Source organism: Dreissena polymorpha, chromosome 1, assembly GCF_020536995.1.
Source record: "Dreissena polymorpha isolate Duluth1 chromosome 1, UMN_Dpol_1.0, whole genome shotgun sequence".
NCBI lineage: Eukaryota > Metazoa > Mollusca > Bivalvia > Myida > Dreissenidae > Dreissena > Dreissena polymorpha.
This window is the reverse complement of record NC_068355.1, coordinates 48,974,997-48,995,932: the sequence shown is the minus strand read 5'-3', so window position 1 is coordinate 48,995,932 and position 20,936 is coordinate 48,974,997. Positions and strand designations below refer to the sequence as shown.

At 35.3% G+C, this 20,936-nt stretch overlaps 2 protein-coding genes across 9 annotated transcripts in view; one reads left to right on the top strand and one right to left on the bottom strand.

Annotated features, from left to right (window-relative positions):
- Positions 1-3,772, bottom strand: part of LOC127879848 (cilia- and flagella-associated protein 100-like) — a 33,016-nt gene extending 29,244 nt beyond the window's left edge. For 4 of the 5 annotated variants that reach the window (XR_008049297.1, XM_052426912.1, XM_052426927.1 and 1 more), the window contains exons 1-2: positions 3,660-3,751; positions 1,865-1,995 (exon numbers count right to left, since the gene is read on the bottom strand). Coding sequence is in view for 4 of the 5 variants with exons in the window: in XM_052426912.1 (XP_052282872.1) it covers positions 1,865-1,934 (70 nt within the window). In the remaining variant the exon portion in view is untranslated. Of the gene's footprint in view, positions 1-1,864; positions 1,996-3,659 lie in introns of all 5 variants that reach the window. The other variant, XM_052426920.1, reaches the window with a different exon arrangement.
- Positions 3,773-3,809: 37 nt separating this feature from the next.
- LOC127879698 (protein MCM10 homolog) overlaps positions 3,810-20,936 on the top strand; it is a 49,089-nt gene continuing 31,962 nt past the window's right edge. The window contains exons 1-8 of one of the 4 annotated variants that reach the window (XM_052426703.1): positions 3,810-3,960; positions 7,401-7,503; positions 9,146-9,188; positions 10,299-10,400; positions 10,758-10,877; positions 14,167-14,193; positions 15,209-15,448; positions 16,257-16,712. In XM_052426703.1, the coding sequence (XP_052282663.1) occupies positions 9,173-9,188; positions 10,299-10,400; positions 10,758-10,877; positions 14,167-14,193; positions 15,209-15,448; positions 16,257-16,712 (961 nt within the window). In that variant the 5' untranslated portion in view covers positions 3,810-3,960; positions 7,401-7,503; positions 9,146-9,172. The remainder of the gene's footprint in view (positions 3,961-7,400; positions 7,504-9,145; positions 9,189-10,298; positions 10,401-10,757; positions 10,878-14,166; positions 14,194-15,208; positions 15,449-16,256; positions 16,713-20,936) is intronic. The other 3 variants (XM_052426694.1, XM_052426709.1, XM_052426716.1) reach the window with 3 other exon arrangements.

Genomic DNA, 20,936 nt, shown 5'->3' with positions numbered 1-20,936 from the left:
TTATATTAAACATCCAGTCTTAATTTATCTGTACAATTAACAAGAGCTGTCAGAGGACAGCGCGCTCGACTATTCGAGTGCTTGACATTATAACGTAAGCCATCATGGAGAAATTGTTCATATTCAATTTATAAGACGCTCTTTCAAAAATAAAAAAAGGAAAAAAAATAATTTATTTTTTTTTGGGGGGGGGGTGAGAAGGGGTATAATGTGGGGTGTGGTCATTTATTAGACGCTCTTTCAAAAATAAAAAAAGGAAAAAAAATATTTTTTATTTTTTTTTGGGGGGGGGGGGGTGAGAAGGGGTATAATGTGGGGTGTGGTCATTTATTAGATGATCTTTCAAAAATAAAAAAAGGAAAGTAAAAATTTGGGGGGGGTAGGGGGGTGAGAGTGGGGTATAATGTGGGGTGTGGTAATTTATTAGATGATGTTTAAAAAAACAAGAGATGTGTTTGTCAGAAGCACAATGCCCCCTATTGTGCCGCTTTGAAGCCATAAATTTGACCTTTGACCTTGAAGGATGACGTTGACCTTTCACCACTCAAATTGTGCAGCTCCATGAGATACACATGCATGCCAAATATCAAGTTGCTATCTTCAATATTGCAAAAGTCATGAAGAAGGTTAAAGTTTTGGTTAAAGTCTTTTAATTTGTTTTTTTGACCTTTGACCTTGAAGGGTGACCTTGACCTTGACCTTTCACCACTCAAAATGTGCAGTTCCATGAGATACACATGCATGCCAAATATCAAGTTGCTTTCTCAAATATTGCAAAAGTTATGACCAAGGTTAAAGTTTTGGTTAAAGTTTTGGGACACACACACACATACAATGACAGACAGGCCAAAAACAATATACCCACGATCTTTCGATCCGGGGGCATAAAAAAATTGGGGGTGGGGTAGGGGGGTTGTGGGTGGGTGAGAGGGGGCTATAATGTGGGGTGGGGTAATTTATTAGATGATGTTTACAAAAAAAAATGGGGGGGGGGGAGGTTGGGGGGAGGGCTTCTGGGTAGGGGTGTTGGTTATTGTTTGGGTGGAATCCATTGTGGTATTCAGGTAAGTGTTGTTTTGTCAAAGTAATAATAAAATGTGATCATAAATAAAGAAGTTATGGCAATTTAAGCAAAATGTTCAATTATCTAAGTGTAAAAGGGGCCATAATTATGTAAAAATGCTTAATACAGTGGTCTGCTCTTGTTTATAGGTTGGGGTCATGTTGGTAAACAAGTATGCAACATATAAAAGCAATATGTCAAAGGATATAGGAAATATTTGGGGTAGTACGCAAACTTTAACATAGATTTATCAATAATATGCATATTCTAAGTATAAAAGGGGCAATAATTATGACAAAATGCTTGATAGAGTTGTCTGATCTTGTTTATAGGTTGGGGTGATGTTGGTAAACAAGTATGCAAAATATGAAAGCAATATGTCAAGGGACAATGAAAATAAATGAGGTAGTACGAAAAGTTTAACATTTGCTGCATATTCTAGGTGGAAAAGGGCCATAATTATGACAAAATGCTTGATAGAGTTGTCTGCTCTTGTTTATAGGTTTGGGTCATGTTGGTAAACAAGTATGCAAAATATGAAAGCAATATGTCAAGGGACAATGAAAATAATTGGAGTAGTACGAAAACTTTAACATTTGCATGCTAACCCTAACGCAAACGGAAACAGAAGCGCCGACGCCGGGGTGAGTAGGATAGCTCCACTATATATATTTCATATATTATAGTCGAGCTAAAAATGTATGTTTATTTAACAAGGCATTGACTTATTTGTAAAAACACACCATATTATTAAGAGTTAATGAAAACCCTCAATATTTTTAGCAAGAATTAAAAACTTACTGGATTTCTTTCCTGACATGACAGAGGCATCTGGCGAGTCCATGTTGGATCTGACAGGGGAATCAGCCATTGTAGTTTATTTTTGAGTTGTCAATATTTGTGAATCATCAGTTAGTAATGGCAAAAAAAATCTGAAAACAACAACAATTTACATTATTCAATACAAATAATCTTTAACAAATCTGCTGATAAAATGTATGCATATGGAGTTTTGAAGATTTACAATTTACTTCTTACGTACAGTGCCGGTGCAATGAGACTGAAAATATGCTTTTTTAATTATGTGAATAGATTCAGAACTCAGTGCTTTTGCAATAAAAAAAAATATCTAGCAAACCATATGTTTCTAACATAGTTTTTGAAAATCGGTTAAATTGGTGAGTCTGATTCTGTTCATTCTTCTTCTTGAAGACTCACTATTGTCCTCTTTAAGAAAGCTTTTCGAAAATGTAAGAGCTTTTAAATAATGTTATAATTGCATAAATCATTAATTAATTATTAATAACAAATGATTTAAATGAATGATAAAAGAGTTAGCACAAAATCTGAAATTTTAATTTAAACTGGTGCATATATATGGGCAGGGGTGGCGAAATCAAATGTCCGAGTTGCCCGAGTCTTACATTTGCTTGTCTGGGCAACTGATTTGTTTCAATTAAGTTGTCCGTGGACAACCAGTCGGGTCGAGGAATACAAAAAATACATTGTAATTAAGTTTTACAAAACCGAATGTTGACACACGGTTACATTGTCAGTGCTATTTGCGAAGCAAATCAAGCTAAAATTCGGGCACTCCTGCGCGGTGATCTCCCTTATTCTAGTTGAGACCGGGAGCATCCCCATTTTCAACATTCGGCCCGACTGTTAGACAGTGAAAAGACTCGTTTGTTCGTCAATTCTGTATCTAAATATTGAACGTTCGTCTTAAATTTCAAAATGCATTTATACCAAATGTTCGCTAAATTCTAGCATCAGTTTTTTCTCATGGTTTACTTCATACAAATTCGAGCATAGCCAGATAGTTACGCTGCATATGGCAATGAATGTCTTTAAAATTCGGAAGTGTTTTTTCGGATTACACATTTACTTATGCTCATTTGAGAATAAAACAAAACGTTAACAGTTGTGTGTAATTAATTCAACGAGTCTTTGTTTAAATGCTTGAAGCGATGAAAAAACGTTTTGACAATACTACGCATGAAATGCACAATTTCCATGATTATTACACCCGGTTGCCATCAACAGTTTTCTAAGTAACTCACCACGATTTTATCGTGAAGGTGTACACCTTAGGGTTGATTAGAATGGTAGGTATAAAAATAAATGCGTTTATATTTAAATAAAAATTAACAAACAAGTGTAGTTCAGCAACGGCCAAGTTCAATTTCCTAAATGGTTGTCCATGGACAAGTATAGTTTTTTTAGATTTCGCCACCCCTGATGGGTTATCGAAACCGTGAATCGTGATGATAACAATTTGAACAATGTACAACATATTGTTTTCATTTATCAATGAAGTGCACAATTTTTAAGTGTACGACAATGCAAAATAAAATATGAGCTTAACTGACAGTTCAAAATCATTTTGCCCATGTTTTGGAACAGTTTACTAATAATAGCTAGAAATTGATGTATTCATATCAAAATCAGTGTCAGTTTCCTCATTCTGTGCTTTTTATTGTAATTATAAGAACAACTGTGCTACTAATTATGTTTTCATGCATTTATTTTATGTTTAAGGTAAAATTATTAACAATAATGGCAACATTGAGTAAATTTACATCAAAATAGTCACCTGTCATACATTAGTTCTTGTTTCCAATGACAACTTTGACGGGTTTGTAATGTTGTAAAAAATGTATTTATTTCCAATTACTGAAATTAAAAAACCCGTCAAAAAGGGAGACTACCACTTCAATGTTTTGCAATTTGCACAACGTTGTTAGTGTCTGCAACTCCGTGTTGTTATTGCGGGAACTTCGAAAACTAACAAAGACAAAAACCCTTTTTCCCAAAATAATACGTTGATCAAAACTGCTTCACTTTACTTGTAGTCTTTTATTAATAACATATATTCTAAGCGATTTACAAGAAAGGTAGGACCAATTGCTTAAGAGGTTCAATAACCGATTTTTTTTATCAGTTGATCGCGGTGGTGTAGTGGATGAGGTGTCCGCCTAGCGATCGGGAGTTCGTGGGTTCGAATCTTACTCGGGGAGCGTTCTCATTATCTCCTCCATAGACACCTAGTACTGGTTCTTCCCAGGAAACGGACTCGATAATGTCCCTCTGCCTATAATGCTCGAAAGAGCGGTTGGCAGTATACAAAGATCGATATACAAAGATAGATAGTTAACTTAACATCTGTTCAACCTTGCGGCTTGCGTCGATGTGAAATAACTATAGACCAGTAGAATGTTATTGTTTACAACATTTGGGATTTTCCGCGCATACGCACTGACTGGTTGGAAAAAAACACTGGTTACAGAAACGTAAAACATGTATAAATGGCTTTTGTTGTCAATAAATCGATACAAAAATCCAAAATAAACATTCAAACTCTTAAAAATAGTACCAATAAATGTATATTCATAAATGTAATTTCCTCTTTATATAAAAACGAAGTAGATATGCATCAGAGTAAACGTGGTCGAAAGACTCAATACTGACAATTCCACAAAACAACAATAAATTTGCCCTATTATTTCTGATAGTAAGACTTAAATAAATAATATTTCAAAAATAATTAAACATATATAAATTAACGCAAGTATTTTAAACCGTGTTGTGGTTGCTTCTTTTCACAATGGTGTTTCGTACACTAAAGTAACGTACGATCTTTACACGTATTAAATAGCGGAGTTTACATTTGCCGGTACGCGTTAAATACCTTAATTGTGTTGCAGTAAAATTGCACAATATTTTAAATTTATAGTTATTTAACACTGTATCCTTATGATTAAACTGGCTAATATATGTGCACTTGTTCCTGTTTATCCATTTCCGACAAATGTGTTCATTTTTTTAATGTTGAAATATTGTATTGAAGCAACTGTCAAGTATTTTGGCTTAAACCTTAGGCTTAAATGACTGCTCAATATGTCAAGAGATGACATGAGGGTATCATAAATTGTGTTTAATGACCCCACACTCGTCTGCAACATGTGGTTTATGCAGGGACTCAAGTATAGGTGCCTGGGTTTATGACACCATGTTTTCTTTGTCTGGAAAGTATCCGATCATAACGAGATAATTGGTTTGTGATGAACAAAGGTGCAATTAAACACCGGGTTAAAATGCTGCAACAAAGAGTGTCAAAATTGGTGTGAACAATTAAATAAAACAATTACATTTATCAAGAGAATTTATTTAATGTGTAACAAGATAAGTTTTTTAAGAAATATAATGGTTCGAATCAGTATTTATGTTGCGTACATAAACACGATCTATTTGTTGTCTGTTTTCATCATCAATTGTTTTTTGTTTATTAAATTTATTATATTTTGAAATAATTTCAAGTTCTGAGAGTTTTGAACTAAAAATGGTCGCAAAGAAGTGCCAAGTAGAGAGATTTTTGTGGTCTTCACTCTTCATATACCGAGCTATTAGATATATTCAACTCCCGATTTCGTTGTTAGTAAAAACAAATATTAACAACAATATAATCATTCCAAAAATGAATGTCCTTGCATGCTAAGGTTTTATTCAGACATAATTAGAAAAATTATATTTGATATTGTGCGTGATTATCAATAAAAACGATGATTTTGCCAACCTTCTCTATACGCGCTTATATGAAATACACCTCTTTTTGCCAACCAGTGGGCGGAGTTTAAAGTTTGCAGGTGCGCGTGACGTCACTCGTCAACTGTTCTATACAATTTGTTGCAGAAAACTGTTGCTATAAGGATTAGGTATTCATTAAATACATAAAGAACATAAAGAATGCTTTTTTTGGAAGTGGAAGGTGCACATGACCCTAGTCCAACTTGTTGACGCTCTTAAATATTATTAATTTAAGCTACTTTTTATATTGGTAATATTTGGAGCGTACAACCGGGGAAGCATTCAAACAATGGTGGAATTTTTTCCTTCTTTGTCTATATTGTTACGCAAGGATTTTGTGCGCAACATTCAAGCCCCGATATCAGACACTTAATATCAACGGATTGCATTAATATTTACATACCTGTGTAGATAATTCATTTCTCAATAATGTTCCGTAAACATTATGTAATGAGTCTAATGACACTTTGAACTTTGCACGCCTGAGCAATATAAATCCATTCACTATTCAAATTTTCAATATCTCTCGATTCGCTCGCTGTGTAGATATAAATCGATAACACAGCCTTGATGTAAAGCATGTGGAAGAATAAACGGCGTAAATACAGTTTGCGTTCGTCTGTTGTGGTGCAGAGCGTTTAAAGTAAACAGATGTTATTATGCTTTACAAGCCATGTGTTTTTCAAAATGCATCGATTTTTCTATTACGTACCAAAAAAGCAACACTTTCCCAATGGGGAAAAACCTAAAAATTTCCCAATTACTGTCAAATAATCCCATTTTAAGGTTTTCATTTTTTTTTTAATACAATAAAACATTTCAGGGCTTTTTTTCCTTCTTTGGGACCCGCCGAAAATCGGCCCTTTCCCCTCAGATTTTTTTTTCCCCTCAGCAGGTAAATTTTCCCCCAGACTTCATTTTTTTCCCCTAAAAAAAAAAAAAAAAAAAATTTTTTTTTTTTAAACTTTAAATACATAAGTTAACCTGATCCAGTGTAGAAAATATAACATATTGCATAATTAAATTATCTGTTGCCTTAATTTTGTTTTAAAAACAGCAAAATATGTTGAATTGATTATTTAAGACTTTCCTTATTTTCCCCAAAATCCGGTGTTTCGCGTGATTTTTTCCCCCAAAATCCGGAATTTTGCGCGATTTTTTTCCCCTCAAAAAAGGCCAGGCCCTTTCCCCAAAATCAGATAAAAAACCCTGCATTTAATTAATTTCCCTATGCAGCTGTATGGCTTGAACCTATGTAAATATAAATATTTTTTTTTTTTAAACCTATTTATTTATGCTCGATTGTGTAACAAGCCTAAGCTTATATGAAACGCTCTCGAGTCCGTTTTCCTTGGTGTCTATGGGGGAGATCTAAAGAACGCTCCCACAGTGGGGATCGAACCCATGACCTCCCGATCGCTAGGCGGACACCATATCCACTACACCACGGCGATCAAAATATAATATTGACAACTAGACAACACTTGGTTATCTATTTCAAAGTATTTGTAGGCACAGGGGACAAAAATACCACTCGTCCGCTTGTATTGACAAGTAAAATCTCAAAAGGACGAGTGAATTTTCCTTAATTTCTCGTCTTACAGGACGAGTGAAAAAAGCTGATGTTAAAATATGTATTTTCTGACAAGTAAGACTTGTTTTCATTAAATAAAATCATTTTCTGAAATCATAGCTATTCCGAAAGAAGATCGCGAATGAACCGGAAATTGTAATTGTAAATTTCATACAGCAGGTGCACGTTGTTATGCGAGACTGTGTCCCCAGTAAATATTGGCTTTTTGATGTAAACTTTGCGCGTCCATGGTGACAGGGAACCAACCTATGCATTCACTGTAAGTATTGATTTTTAAAGAATTATTTAAACGCGAAGTTCGGTTTCAAACCAGTCTGAATTTCATAAGAAAAATGTCTGACATACAAGCGTTCTTTAAAGTTGGCGGTAGCGATGTTCAAACGTCCGAAACGGAAAGCATGCGAGCATTAGAAAAACGGCAAACACGAAATTGTGTGTTCCTCATAAATAAAGTAACTTATTTCACTGCTTAACATTTATTTTGTGATCAGCTGGCATGAACAAGTGAGTAAGCAGCAATTTAGCAGTGATACAAGAAACTTCATATTAGTCATATCAGCCTTTTGCAATCTTTATTTCACCCATATTTTAAGGACAAGTGCATGTGTTTGCAGGACGAGTGAAAATTTTAATGCACTTGTCCTGCAGGACGAGTGCAGTTTAGAAATATTTTTGTCCCCTGAGGCAACAAATCAAATGCACCAATTTCGCAACCTGAAGACTTCACAACGCAAATTTTCCCATTTTCTTCTCTTTTTTTCGCACTTATTTTTATGCCCCTATTCAAAGAAGAGGGGGTATATTGTTTTGGTGGATGTCAGTCTGTGGCTAGACCAGTTTGTTTCCGATCAATAACTTGTCAACAGATTGACCAATTGTCTTGATACTTACCATGTGCATTGTCCTTTGCCAGTAGATGACCCCTATTGTAATTGGGGTCACTAGGTCAAAGGTCAAGGTCACTGATACTCTAAGAGTGAAAATTGTTTCCATTCAATAACTTTTAAATGGAGGGACCGATTTGCTTGATATTTCCCATGTGCATTGGTATGGACAGTAGATGGCCTCTATTGAAATTGGGGTCACTAGGTCAAAGGTCACTGTCACACTAAGTGTGAAATCGTTTCTGATCAATAACTTGTCAACTGATTCACCGATTTGCTTGATAATTCCCATGTGCATTTGCCATGGGCAGTAGATGATACGCGACCCTTATTGAAATTGGGGTCACTAGGTCAGAGGTCAGGGTCACTGTCACAATAAGTGTACAAATCATTTCTGATCAGTAACTCGTCAATTATTAATTGTTCAATGTTCAAAATAATTTCACAGAGTATTGGCATGTTCAGCTTAAATTATCAAGCTCTATAAAGAGGACAAGGAAATGAAATATATTGCGACAACATAATTTCATTTAACTCTTAATGTTGAAAAATGAGATTCATATCACAATTAACAATGATTTAACAGAATCGCATAATAACTTATTGAAGTGGCTAAGTGACACTAATATGATAAGTTTAACTTTGTGCTCAGTTTTGTTGGAAAAAATCCTGTATCAAGGCCCTGTTGCAGGGGGGGGGGTCTGTCTCCGATGGCTGAGCTCTTGTTCCCAATTCGGCTGGTACGGGTACTTTCCTAATTGGGCAAAAAAAATCAATGAAATGTTAAAGAGAACTACTGACATGAATGATTATGGGAATGTCATGATTGACTGACAGAAGAAAAAAATCTGCTAATACCTGTAAAGCAACAATTAAACAATGAGGTAATATAATTAACATTTAGAGGTGTTGTCTATGATGTGTATGATGCTTGGTTTTTGCAGACAAATATCATTCTTTGAATATATTATTTAACACTAAATAAAATATTTAAATTATAAATTTTTATTTTTTCAGAACTCAATGATTGCATGATTCGTAAGGATGGCAAATGAAACTGGTAAGCCATATTTTCAAGTTATTTTATCACTCCATTTTGTATTCATGGTGTTTTGAGGGACTGGTTGGTCTTGTCAAATCAAACATCACTACTATTACATGTAATATGATGTGTAGCATTTCTCATTTTTAAACATTGTTAAGACCTTTTTGCAATATTCAATTGGGTAATTCAAAAAATCAAATTTGATACAACTGTATCTGCTAAGTACAATTTAAGTGTTTTTATTGAGCCAATATGTGAAGCTTGTGACACTGTCAGAGTTTATGGAATTTCTCAACAGAATGAATTCACTCTTAATAAAATATCCAGTAAAGGCAGAAAGTGTCTAGGGAATGCAAAGGCTAATGTGGCACAATACTGTTTGCACATGCATTGAAACCAATTTTTATGCTCACCCAAAAAAAAATTTGGGGGGAGCATTTAGTCGCCGCTTCGTGTGTCCGTCCGTCCGTCCATGCACAATTTTTGTCCGGGCTATTTCTCAGTAACTAATGCCTGGAATTCAATTAAACTTTATGGGAAGCTTCACTACCAAGAGGAGATGTGCATATTATCAGCCGGTTCTGGTCGGATGATTTTTCACAGAGTTATGGCCCTTTAAAATTTCCATTTACTGTACATATAGTGCAATTCTTGTCCGAGCTATTTCTCAGCAATTTATCACGGGAATTCAATGAAACTTTATGGGAAGCTTCACTACCAACAGGAGATGTGCATATTATCAGCCGGTTATGGTCGGATGATTTTTCACAGAGTTATGGCCCTTTTAAATTTTCTATAAACTGTACATATAGTGCAATTCTTGTCCGGGCTATTTCTCCCCAACTACTGACTGGACTTAAATGAAGCTTTATGGGAAGCTTAACTACCTTGAGGAGATGCACATGTTATTAGTGGGTTCTTGTTAGATGAGTTATGGCCCTTTGAAATTTTTAATTTGCTAAACCATCCATTGTATTATTTTGTCCAAAGTTATGCCCCTCAAGACGTTTCCCTTAATCTGAATATATAGTGCAATATTGTGACCAAAAAAAACTTTGGGGAGCATCACCCGTCTCTGACGGTTTCTTGTCTTAAACTTGACTGAAATATACACTGTTCTTGTAGATGAATGTGAACTTGAGGAGTTGACTGCCTTTCTTGAATCCTCGGATGATGACATTGATGCAGGACACGAACCAAAGACTTCTCAACAGAATACAAATGAAGGTATTACCTTTTCAGCTTTCAGTGGTGCTGTAGTCAGTTTACAACCAAAGAAAAAGGTCTGTTTTTTAACTTAAATATTTGCTTCTATAAAAGGTATCAAAATTTTCCCCTTGTATATCTAAGTCAGATTGATTTGATTTATTGCAATGTTAATACCTAAGTGTTCAACACAAATGTTTGAATGGTAGAATTTTTCATTAAACCTTCCTGAAATTGTGAATTTACCAATAATTGTTGAAAATACATGATTTAGCATATGTATTGTGCTCTAGATAAGTATTTATTAATTAATTGGTTTTAAAATTGCTGATGGATGTTTTATTTTCTGATAAATTATTTCTCCTTGCCTGTAAACAGATGAGTTCACTCAGGCAGAGATTGAAGCCTTCTTGCAAGAGTCGTCAGATGATGAACCTGAGGAAGTAGTTGCCCAGTCGGATCATCATGGTATTGAAAATGCAGATAAGAATAATACAGGTATAGTGGGTTTTGATATTGTTGATAGCGTTATAGTGTTTATTAGATTTATCATTTATTACATAATATATCACTATATTATATGTAACACATTTTCGCAGAGCAATGGTGCAATTTGACTGCGTAGTACTATTGCCCAATTAGATTATATTTACTAAAAACATCCATCATGGAATGATGCTGAATGCATAATTGAATATAGGTACATGTGCTTAAGTGGAAATAGCATATTTAAGACACTGACGATGAACAAAGTTTACCATCCAATGTTTTTAGCTCACCTGATTGCTCAGGTGAGCTTTTTTGACCGGTCTTTGTCCCCGTCGTACGTCCGTCCGTCTGTTAACATTTGTTCGTAAACACTCTAGAGGCCACATTTATTGTCCGATCTTCATGAAACTTGGTCAGTAGCTTCGTCCCAATGAAATCTTGGTTGAGTTCGAAACTGGGTCTTGCCGGGTCAAAAACTATGTCAAAAAAAGAAAAAACTTGTAAACACTGTAGAAGTCACATTTCATGCCCAATCTTCATGTAACTTTGTCAAAATGTTTGTCTTAATGATATGTTGGTTGAGTTGAAAAGTGGTTCGGGTCAGTTGAAAAACATGGCCGCCAGTGGGTGGGGCAGTTTTCCTTATTTGGCTATAGAGAAACCTTGTAAACACTCTGGAAGTCACAATTTTTGCTCAATCATCATGAAATTTGGTCAAATCATTGGTTTTTATTGATTTCTCGGACGAGTTCGAAAATGGTCCAGATCGATGAAAAAACATAGCCACCAGTGGGCGGGGCATTTTTATCTATATGTATATAGTGAAAACATGTCAACACTCTAGAAGTCTCATTTTTGGCCCAATTTTCATGAAATTTTGTCCGAACTTTTGTTTCCAAGATACGTGAGTTAAGTTTGAAAATGGTTCCGGTCCGTTGAAAAACATGGTTGCCAGGTGAAGGTGGCAGTTTTCCTTATATTTATAAAGTAAAAAGGCTTGTAATCTATCATGAATTAAGGTCAAGGTCATGTAACATGCGAGACAACTCTTATAAATATTGCATTTAAGTTTACAGTAGTTACTCCCCTTTGATTATTAATGTTTTCATAATAATACTGTGTAGTTATGTCATTTATGTGTTAATTGTGATTCAAGGTTGGATGTTTTTATGCCTTCTTTCAAAGGGGGCATAAAGTGATCGGACTGTCCGTCTGTCCGCCTGTCTGTCCGTCTTTCTGTCACACTTTGCGTTAAAGTTTCGAAAAATGCTCATAACTTCTATGTCCCTTGAGATATAACCTTCATATTTGGTATGAATGTGTATATGGGCAAGGCCTTTCCATACGCACACAATTTTGTACCCTTGTGACCTTGACCTTGAACTTAAGGTCCGTGTTTAGGTTTCGAAAAAGAGGTTTAGGTCACCATTTCAAATCTTACAAAAACAAAAACACTCCCTACGCCAGAGTTTTGGTTCAATAATGATGAAACTTGACCAGGATGTTTGTCTGGTCAATATCTAGGTCAAGTTTGACATAAGGTAAAGATTGAATGAACCGACTCCTCTCAGGTGAGCGAACTAGGGCCATCATGGCCCTCTTGTTTTATGAAAGGGGTCACACTACTGTTTTTCAACCATTCCTGCCATTTATCTGGCTAAATCCCTACATCAAACAATGCAATCTTATAAGGAAGCAAATGCCTTTGTAACACAGATTTATAATCTGACAATTTTGTAAGCACATTAAACTTATATCCATGCATGCATGCCAGTAGATATATAATATAAAAGCAGGCGTCATTTCAGTAGCATACAACATTGCAATAAGACATATCAACATACTACCCCCTGAATTATGCATTGTATAGAGCAATGAAGAACTGAGGTTTAATAATACAGTGGAAACCCTCTAAACCGGATCCTTTCTATACCGGAATCCTCTTAACCGGACATATTGTCCGGTCCCATTGTTTTCCCTATAAAACCATGCATAAAATATCTCCTCAAGACCGGAATCCCCTCAATTCTGAATAACAGTCATTCTTTGGATCAAAATTGGGTAATTCCATACGTAATTGTACCTCTCTAAACCGCTCAGGGCCGGTTTATTGCACCTCAGACCAAGTGTCAAAAAGTTGTGAATAGCGGATTATAGACGCGTGAAATTAATAAAGGTGGTCAAAAAATTTGCAAACTGTAAAAATCGCAAAACAATTTAAAGATACTTGTCATGTGATGTACATATTGCTCAATAGATGTGATAATACTGATTATAATTACTGATAACAAACATAGAGTTCTTTAGTGTGTTTTGCTTTTGATATAGGAAGCCGTGCTAAATTTTAATAATCTTAATGCTATTTAATTTTATGTTGTTTATTACAATTGCTAATTTAATGTCATATAAAATGGTTATTTGCAGAGTTCTTGACGCATGTGCATTTAGATTTTCATTTAGATTTTCAAATTGGTAATTAAGATAACTAAGACTAAAAATGTCTGAACCTCCTTCTATGCGATGGCACATGGAATTTTATTGTCTTAAGAAGACAAAATCAAACTGATAAAAGAGTCAGAGATGTTGCTAAAACCTACACTCAAGATACTGTCAGAGAAATATCGGGTAGGAAAGTCGACGATCGGGGATATTGTGCGAAAAAAGTCGGCGTACATATGTTTCAGTGTGAAAAGGAACTAAATTCACCTAACACATGCATGCATGTATACAATGGTTTGTTTTTCAGGGTGCACTGTTTGATCTATGTTGTGACTGATATTGCTTTCGAATCAACAGATTAAGCGACGTGTTTTTCTTATGTGATGCAATATGAATGAATGGTATATATAAATAAACTATGACAATTTGCTTAAAGTGTTTTTTCCACATAAGGCCATGTAATTGACCTTCTGAAAGTAAAAAAAGTCAATGTCCCCTCTAAACCGGAATTTCCTCTTGGTCCCGGGGGTGTCCGGTTTAGAGGGGTTCCACTGTAGAATGGATCAATTGATTGATAATATCACAAATATAATCAGGTGACAATTTTGGAAGTCCTCACTGTCAGATGTTGCTTATTAGCAGTGGGTTTCAAAGTGGCTGCATTTTTTGCAGTCATGTCACACACAAGAACTGGGCATAAAATACCCGTGCACAAAGACTTACCTTAATGCTGGTCATGAGTTTAGTTATACAAATTTGAGTTTAGTTTAAGATGGGAAATTTAATCAGATGTACATTTTATACTTGAGGCATTATTTAGAATGGTATAACAAAACTATTAATTTAAACTGAATTTCAGAAAATCACGAACAAGAAGATTTTGAAGGTGAGCTAAAATTACACAAATTATATAATACTGGAGGAAACTATGTTTGTATGTTAAATATCAGTGCTTTCCTTTGAAAAAAAGTATTTATACTGTAACATTTTTGTGCCTTGCCTAACTGACCAACCGTCAATTTTAAAGGTAAATATATTCCAATACTGTGTATCTATGTTTTATAGAATTCGTTTGAAACATTATCCTGTATTTATTATTCGCATAACTCATTTGAGTGTGTGTTTTTTTAAATAGTACAAATCTAGTTGTCATGATTCAATCATATCATTGAAAAGTATGAAGAGTTTACTACCTTGAGAACATCAGACCAAAAACTGGAATTTGATAATCTTTAGCTGTAGTATACAAAATACTGTATCTAGACATATCCCACAATACTTCATTTTGTAAACATTTTCCTTTAGTAAAAATGCTATTGGCATGAAAAAAGTTGTCCCTACGAACAAAGTCCCAATCTAAATGAAGACTTAACTTTAAAGAAATTCTTTTTTTATTATATTTTAATAAAAAATACTCCTAAATTGTTCTTGTATTTTCATTAAAATCTTGTTGACAGCATGGGGGATGACTTTCATAGACCACTGCTATATAAGGAAAAAGCCCTTAATATTAAAGATGTAATGTAAAAACACTGAATATCAATATGTTCTGAAATTGTATGGTGTGCTTGAAAATCATATAATATATATTTTAGGCCGATTGAAGAATTCACATTTGTTTTAGTAGATTTGTAATTGTGGAACATCTGCCTTTTCTTATACATATTCTCAGTATTGCTCTCAATGCATATCTTCTCAAACACTGGATACTCTCACAGATAAATCAATTATTTAATTATTGTTGCTAAAGATAAGTCAAAATTTCTGTATTTTTTAAAGGAAGAAGAAATAGATAAAAGCATTATGAACATTTTTATTAATAGATATCCGAAAACAGATTAATGAAATCCTTAATATATTGAATGTTGTGTATGATAATTCAATCCTTATTACTGTTATAGATGAACTGATGGCTGAGGACCTTGCCGAGCTGGATGGTGCTGGATCTACAGCAGGAGAACCCAACAAAGAAGCTGATTGCTCAGATATGCAGGCAACCTCAGGCTTGATGGACAACCAGTCTGAAAACAATGAAATGGATGTGGACCAGTCTGATAACAGAGCACATAATGGAAACCAGTCAGAGTCTTCAAAGGAGGCAGTTGCAGGAGTACCGGAACTTGCTGTGGATGCTATAAAAGGTGAATTAATATTTGACAAATAGTTACTGTTAGTTTTACTGTCTTTCATTTTGTTATAGGTGATATAAACGTTAAGAATCAATGTTGTCAAATAGAGGTTATAAATCATATAAACAAGTAGAAAAGTTTGAGTTAAAACTTTGAACACTTTTACATAATGGGTGCCTGGAAATAACATGTCTTCTACATAATTAAGGACTACTGAGTGTATGTAAAGATAGCCACAATTAAGAAATAAATGATTAAATAATTGCAAAATATTTAAGATGACCATGTTCTTATTCATCAGTTGCAAAGGTACATGTTGGACTCGACAGAAGTGAAGTCTTGTTGCAGCAAATGTAGATGTTTATAATAGAAAAATTGATTTTGGGGGGGGGGAGGTTGTTTCCCCCCCCCCCCACACACACACTCATTTATTAGCAATCAAATGTTGTGTGCCTTTGTTTTCCATACAATTATGATAATTATATTTGCAATAGATCCACCACAATCTTGGTGGAAAATGACATCTGACATGAAATAAAATAAACAAGTCATGCATAAAAATGTCGAACCTTGGGTACAAGTGTTGTTTCTGGGGACGACTGAAGTACAAAAAACTAGCCTTAAAACTCGTCCAATTTCAGATTTTGTTTATATAAATAACGGAAGATTCCATCTTTGTTTGCTCTTTGAGATAACCTGTACCATAATTGATGATAAATGTAAGTTTGTTCTTTAAAGAAATGGTGGAGACAAAAATATAAAAAGACAAATTTAGTGCACATTGTTTGCTTATAAACTATATACCCTCAATCTGTTGCAGCTGAAATGGAGGCAATGGCCAGACGAATGCAACAGTTACAAGAGATGCTGAATTCCACAGCAAAGACACCACAATCTAGCCAAGACTCCACTTCACCTCAAACCTTAAAGGCACAGAAAACCAATCAAGACTCTCATAAGCCATCTGTCAAGTCCCCATCAACAGCCAAGTCTTCAAAGCAACTTGCTAAGTCACCTGATAAACCTATATCATTTAGTGGTGTATCAAAGACAAAATCTGTTGTATTAGAAAAATCTTCAGTGTCTGGCAAAAAATTGTCACCAAAAGCTCTTGATGGTAAAACTAAGCCTGAATTGGATGTATTAGAACGGGTAACGTCTACATTATCTGGAAATAAATCAGAGAAGCCAAGATCCGCATCTAGTGCTAAAACCATGCATCCATCTGTAAATCATAAAAACTCTTCATCTCAGAAATGTGTGACTTCCAACACAGGTACAGTTATTATTTATTTAAGCACATGTTTGAATCATGTATTTAATTCTTTTATTCTAACTTCATCATTACATTTGTTATAATAGTGTATTCTTTTTATGCTCCCTAACAAAATTTAGGGAGAGCATGTAGTCGCCGCTTCGTCTGTCCGTCCGTCCATGTGTCCGTGCGTCCATGTGTCCATCCGTGAACAATTTTTGTCCGGGCTATTTCTCAGCAACTAATGACCAGAATTCAATGAAACTTTATGGGAAGCTTCACTACCAAGAGGAGATGTGCATATTATCAGGGCTTTTTTTCCTTACTTTGTGAAGCGGCCCTGGCCCCCTCACTTTGTGAAAAAATGAGTGGCAAACTTTTTAAAATTGTGAAAAAATGAGTCGCGAACTTTTAAAAATTGTGAAAAAGTTAGTTGCGAACTTTTCAAAATTGTGAAAAATTGAGTCGTGAACTATTCAAAATTGTGAAAAATTGAGTCGCGAGCTTCTTAAAATTGTGAAAAACTGAGTCGTGAAATTGTTAAAATTGTGAAAAACGGCCAATTTTGTAAAAAATTCACGGCCATGTTAGGTTTGTGAATTGTCCCTATCAACATTTTAAAATGTCCTTCCAGGGCCACTCGCAAAGAAGGAAAAAAAGCCCTGATATTATCAGCGGGTTCCGGTTGGATGATTTTTCACAGAGTTATGGCCCTTTGCAATTTTCCATTAACTGTACATATAGTGCAATTCTTGTCCGGGCTATTTCTCAGCAACTAATGACCGGAATTCAATGAAACTTTATGGGAAGCTTCACTACCAAGAGGGTACCAAGAGGTGATGTGCATATTATCAGCCGGTTCTGGTTGGATGCTTTTTCACAGAGTTATGGCCCTTTGAAATTTTCCATTGTACATATATTGCAATTCTTGTCCGAGCTATTTCTCAGCAACTTGTTACTGGAATTCAATGAAACTTTATGGGAAGCTTCACTACCAAGAGGAGATGTGCATATCATCAGCCTGTTCTTGTCGGATGATTTTTCACAGAGTTATCGCCCTTTGAAATTTTCCATTGTACATATTGTGCAATTCTTGTCCTAGCTATTTCTCAGCAACATATAACTGGAATTCAATAAAACTTGATGGGAAGCTCACTTCTAACAGGAGATGTGCATATTTTCAGCCAGTTATGGTCGCATGATTTTTCACAGAGTTATGGCCCTTTGAAATTTTCTATAAACTGTACATATAGTGCAATTCTTGTCCGGGCTATTTCTACCCAACTACTAACTGAAATTTAATGAAGCTTTATTGGAAGCTTAACTAGTTTGAGGAGATGCGCATGTTATTTGTGGGTTCTGGTTAGATGATTTATTTAGCGAGTTATGGCCCTTTGAAATTTTTAAGTTGCTTAACCATCCATCATATTATTTTGTCCAAAGTTATGCCCCTCAAGATGTTTCCTTTTATTAGCTCATCTATTTTTTGAAAAAAAATCATGAGCTATTGTCATCACCTTGGCGTCGGCGTCGGCGTCTGGTTAAGTTTTGCGTTTAGGTCCACTTTTCTCAAAAAGTATCAATGCTATTGCATTCAAACTTGATACACTAACTTACTATCATGAGGGGACTGGGCAGGCAAAGTTAGATAACTCTGGCTTGCATTTTAACAGAATTATGTGCCCTTTTTATACTTAGAAAATTGAAAATTTTGGTTAAGTTTTGTGTTTAGGTCCATTTTATTCCTTAAGTATCAAAGCTTTTGCTTTCATACTTGCAACACTTACTAACTATCATAAGGGGACTGTGCAGGCAAAGTAATGTAAATCTGACTGGCATTTTGACAGAATTATATGCCCTTTTTATACTTAAATTTTTTTAATTTGGTTAAGTTTTGTGTTTAGGTCCATTTTATTCCTTAAGTATCAAAGCTTTTGCTTTCATACTTGCAACACTTACTAACTATCATAAGGGGACTGTGCAGGCAAAGTAATGTAACTCTGACTGGCATTTTGACAGAATTATATGCCCTTTTTATACTTAATTTTTTTTAATTTGGTTATGTTTTGTGTTTAGGTCCACTTTATTCCTACAGTATCAAAGCTATTGCTTTCATAGTACCAGGGCTTTTTTTCCTTAGTTTGTGAAGCGGCCCTGGCCCCCTCACTTTGTGAAAAAATGAGTCGCGATTTTTTTTAAATTGTGAAAAAATGAGTCGCGAACTTTTTAAAATTGTGAAAAAGTTAGTTGCGAACTTTTCAAAATTGTGAAAAATTGAGTCGTGAACTATTCAAAATTGTGAAAAATTGAGTCGCGAACTTCTTAAAATTGTGAAAAACTGAGTCGTGAAATTGTTAAAATTGTGAAAAACGGCCAATTTTGTAAAAAATTCACGGCCATGTTAGGTTTGTGAATTGTCCCTATCAACATTTTAAAATGTCCTTCCAGGGCCACTCGCAAAGAAGGAAAAAAAGCCCTGCATACTTGCAACACTTATTAACTATCATAAGAGGACTGTGCAGGCAAAGTTATGTAACTCTGACTGGCATTTGGACGGAATTATGGGCCCTTTATACTTAGAAAATTGAAAGTTTGGTTAAGTTCTGTGTTTTGGTCCACTTTACCCCTAAAGTATCATAGATATTGCTTTCATACTTGGAACAGTCGCAAACTATCATAAGGGTACAGTAAAAGGACAAGTTGCATATCTCTGGATGTCATTTTTATGGAATTATGGCCCTTTTTTGACTTAGTTACTTTGAATATATGGTTAAATTTTGTGTTTCGATCCACTTTACTTCTTAAGTATCAAGGCTATTGCTTTCAAACTTCAAATACTTTCATGCTATCATGAGGTTACTGTACCTGGCAAGTTGAATTTTACCTTGACCTTTGAATGACCTTGACTCTCAAGGTCAAATTATTTAATTTTGCTAAAATTGCCATAACTTCTTTATTTATGATTAGATTTGATTGATACTTTGACAAAACTACTCTTACCTGACATACCACAATATACTCTACCCAAACCATCGCCCGTGTCCCCCCCCCCCACACTATACACCCCCCCACCCCACCCCCTCCCCAATATATTTTTTTTAAACGGTTTTAAAAACAAAACTATTTATTTTGATCATTTTATGTTTGAAATACCGTCCAACCATCGCACCCAAGAACCCCCCCCCCCCCCCCCCCCCGCCCCCCACCGGAATCCCCCCCCCTAAATATATATATTTTTTTTTTTTTTAAGATCATCTCACAAATTACCACCACACCCTCACACTATACCCCCCACCTCACCCCCCCCATTTTTTTTTGGAAACGGTTAGAAAACACAAATATTTAATTAATTATTTTATGATTGAAATACCGTCCAACCATAGCACCCAAGAATCCCCCCCCCCCACCCGAATTTTTTATTTTTTTTCCTTTTTTTCGCATTTTTGGAAGATAATGTAATAAATGTCCACACCCCCACACAATACACCCCTCTTCACTCCACCCCTCCCTCCTTTGTGATTGAAAATGAGAGTCCCTTCACCTTTAAAAAGAAAATAGATGAGCGGTCTGCACCCGCAAGGCGGTGCTCTTGTTTTTTAAAATGGTGTTGCCATAGCAACATGACGAAGATGCAGAACAGGCAGTTCAAAAAGACCTTTACAAGCTTAAACATATGAAAAGGCGACACAATATTTTTGTAAAATGTTCTCGTTGAACATGTTCATTATCTTTTTTAGCCGGATTTTTTTCGAAAAAATCTCGGCTTATAGATTGATGTTGTCGGGCGGGCGGGGGGGCGGGGGGGCGGGCGGGCGGGCGGCGTGCTCGAAAATGTTAAAGTTCTTATTTCATGGTATAACTTTGGTATGCTTGGACCTAGAGTCTTCAAACTTGACATGAAGGTTGGCCAGGATTAACAGATGACCACTGGTCATTTCAAGGTCATTCATTTGAAGGTCAAGGTCACTGTGACCTTCAATATAAAAAATGTTAAAGTTGTTATAACTTTGGTATGCTTGGACCTAGAGTCTTGAAACTTGACATGAAGGTTGGCCATAACTAGTTAGTAACCACTGGTCATTTCAAGGTCATTCATTTGAAGGTCAAGGTCACTGTGACCTTGAATGTAAAAATGTTTAAGTTCTTATTTCATGGTATAACTTTGGTATGCTTGGACCTAGAGTCTTCAAACTTGACATGAAGGTTGGCCAGGATTAACAGATGACCACTGGTCATTTCAAGGTC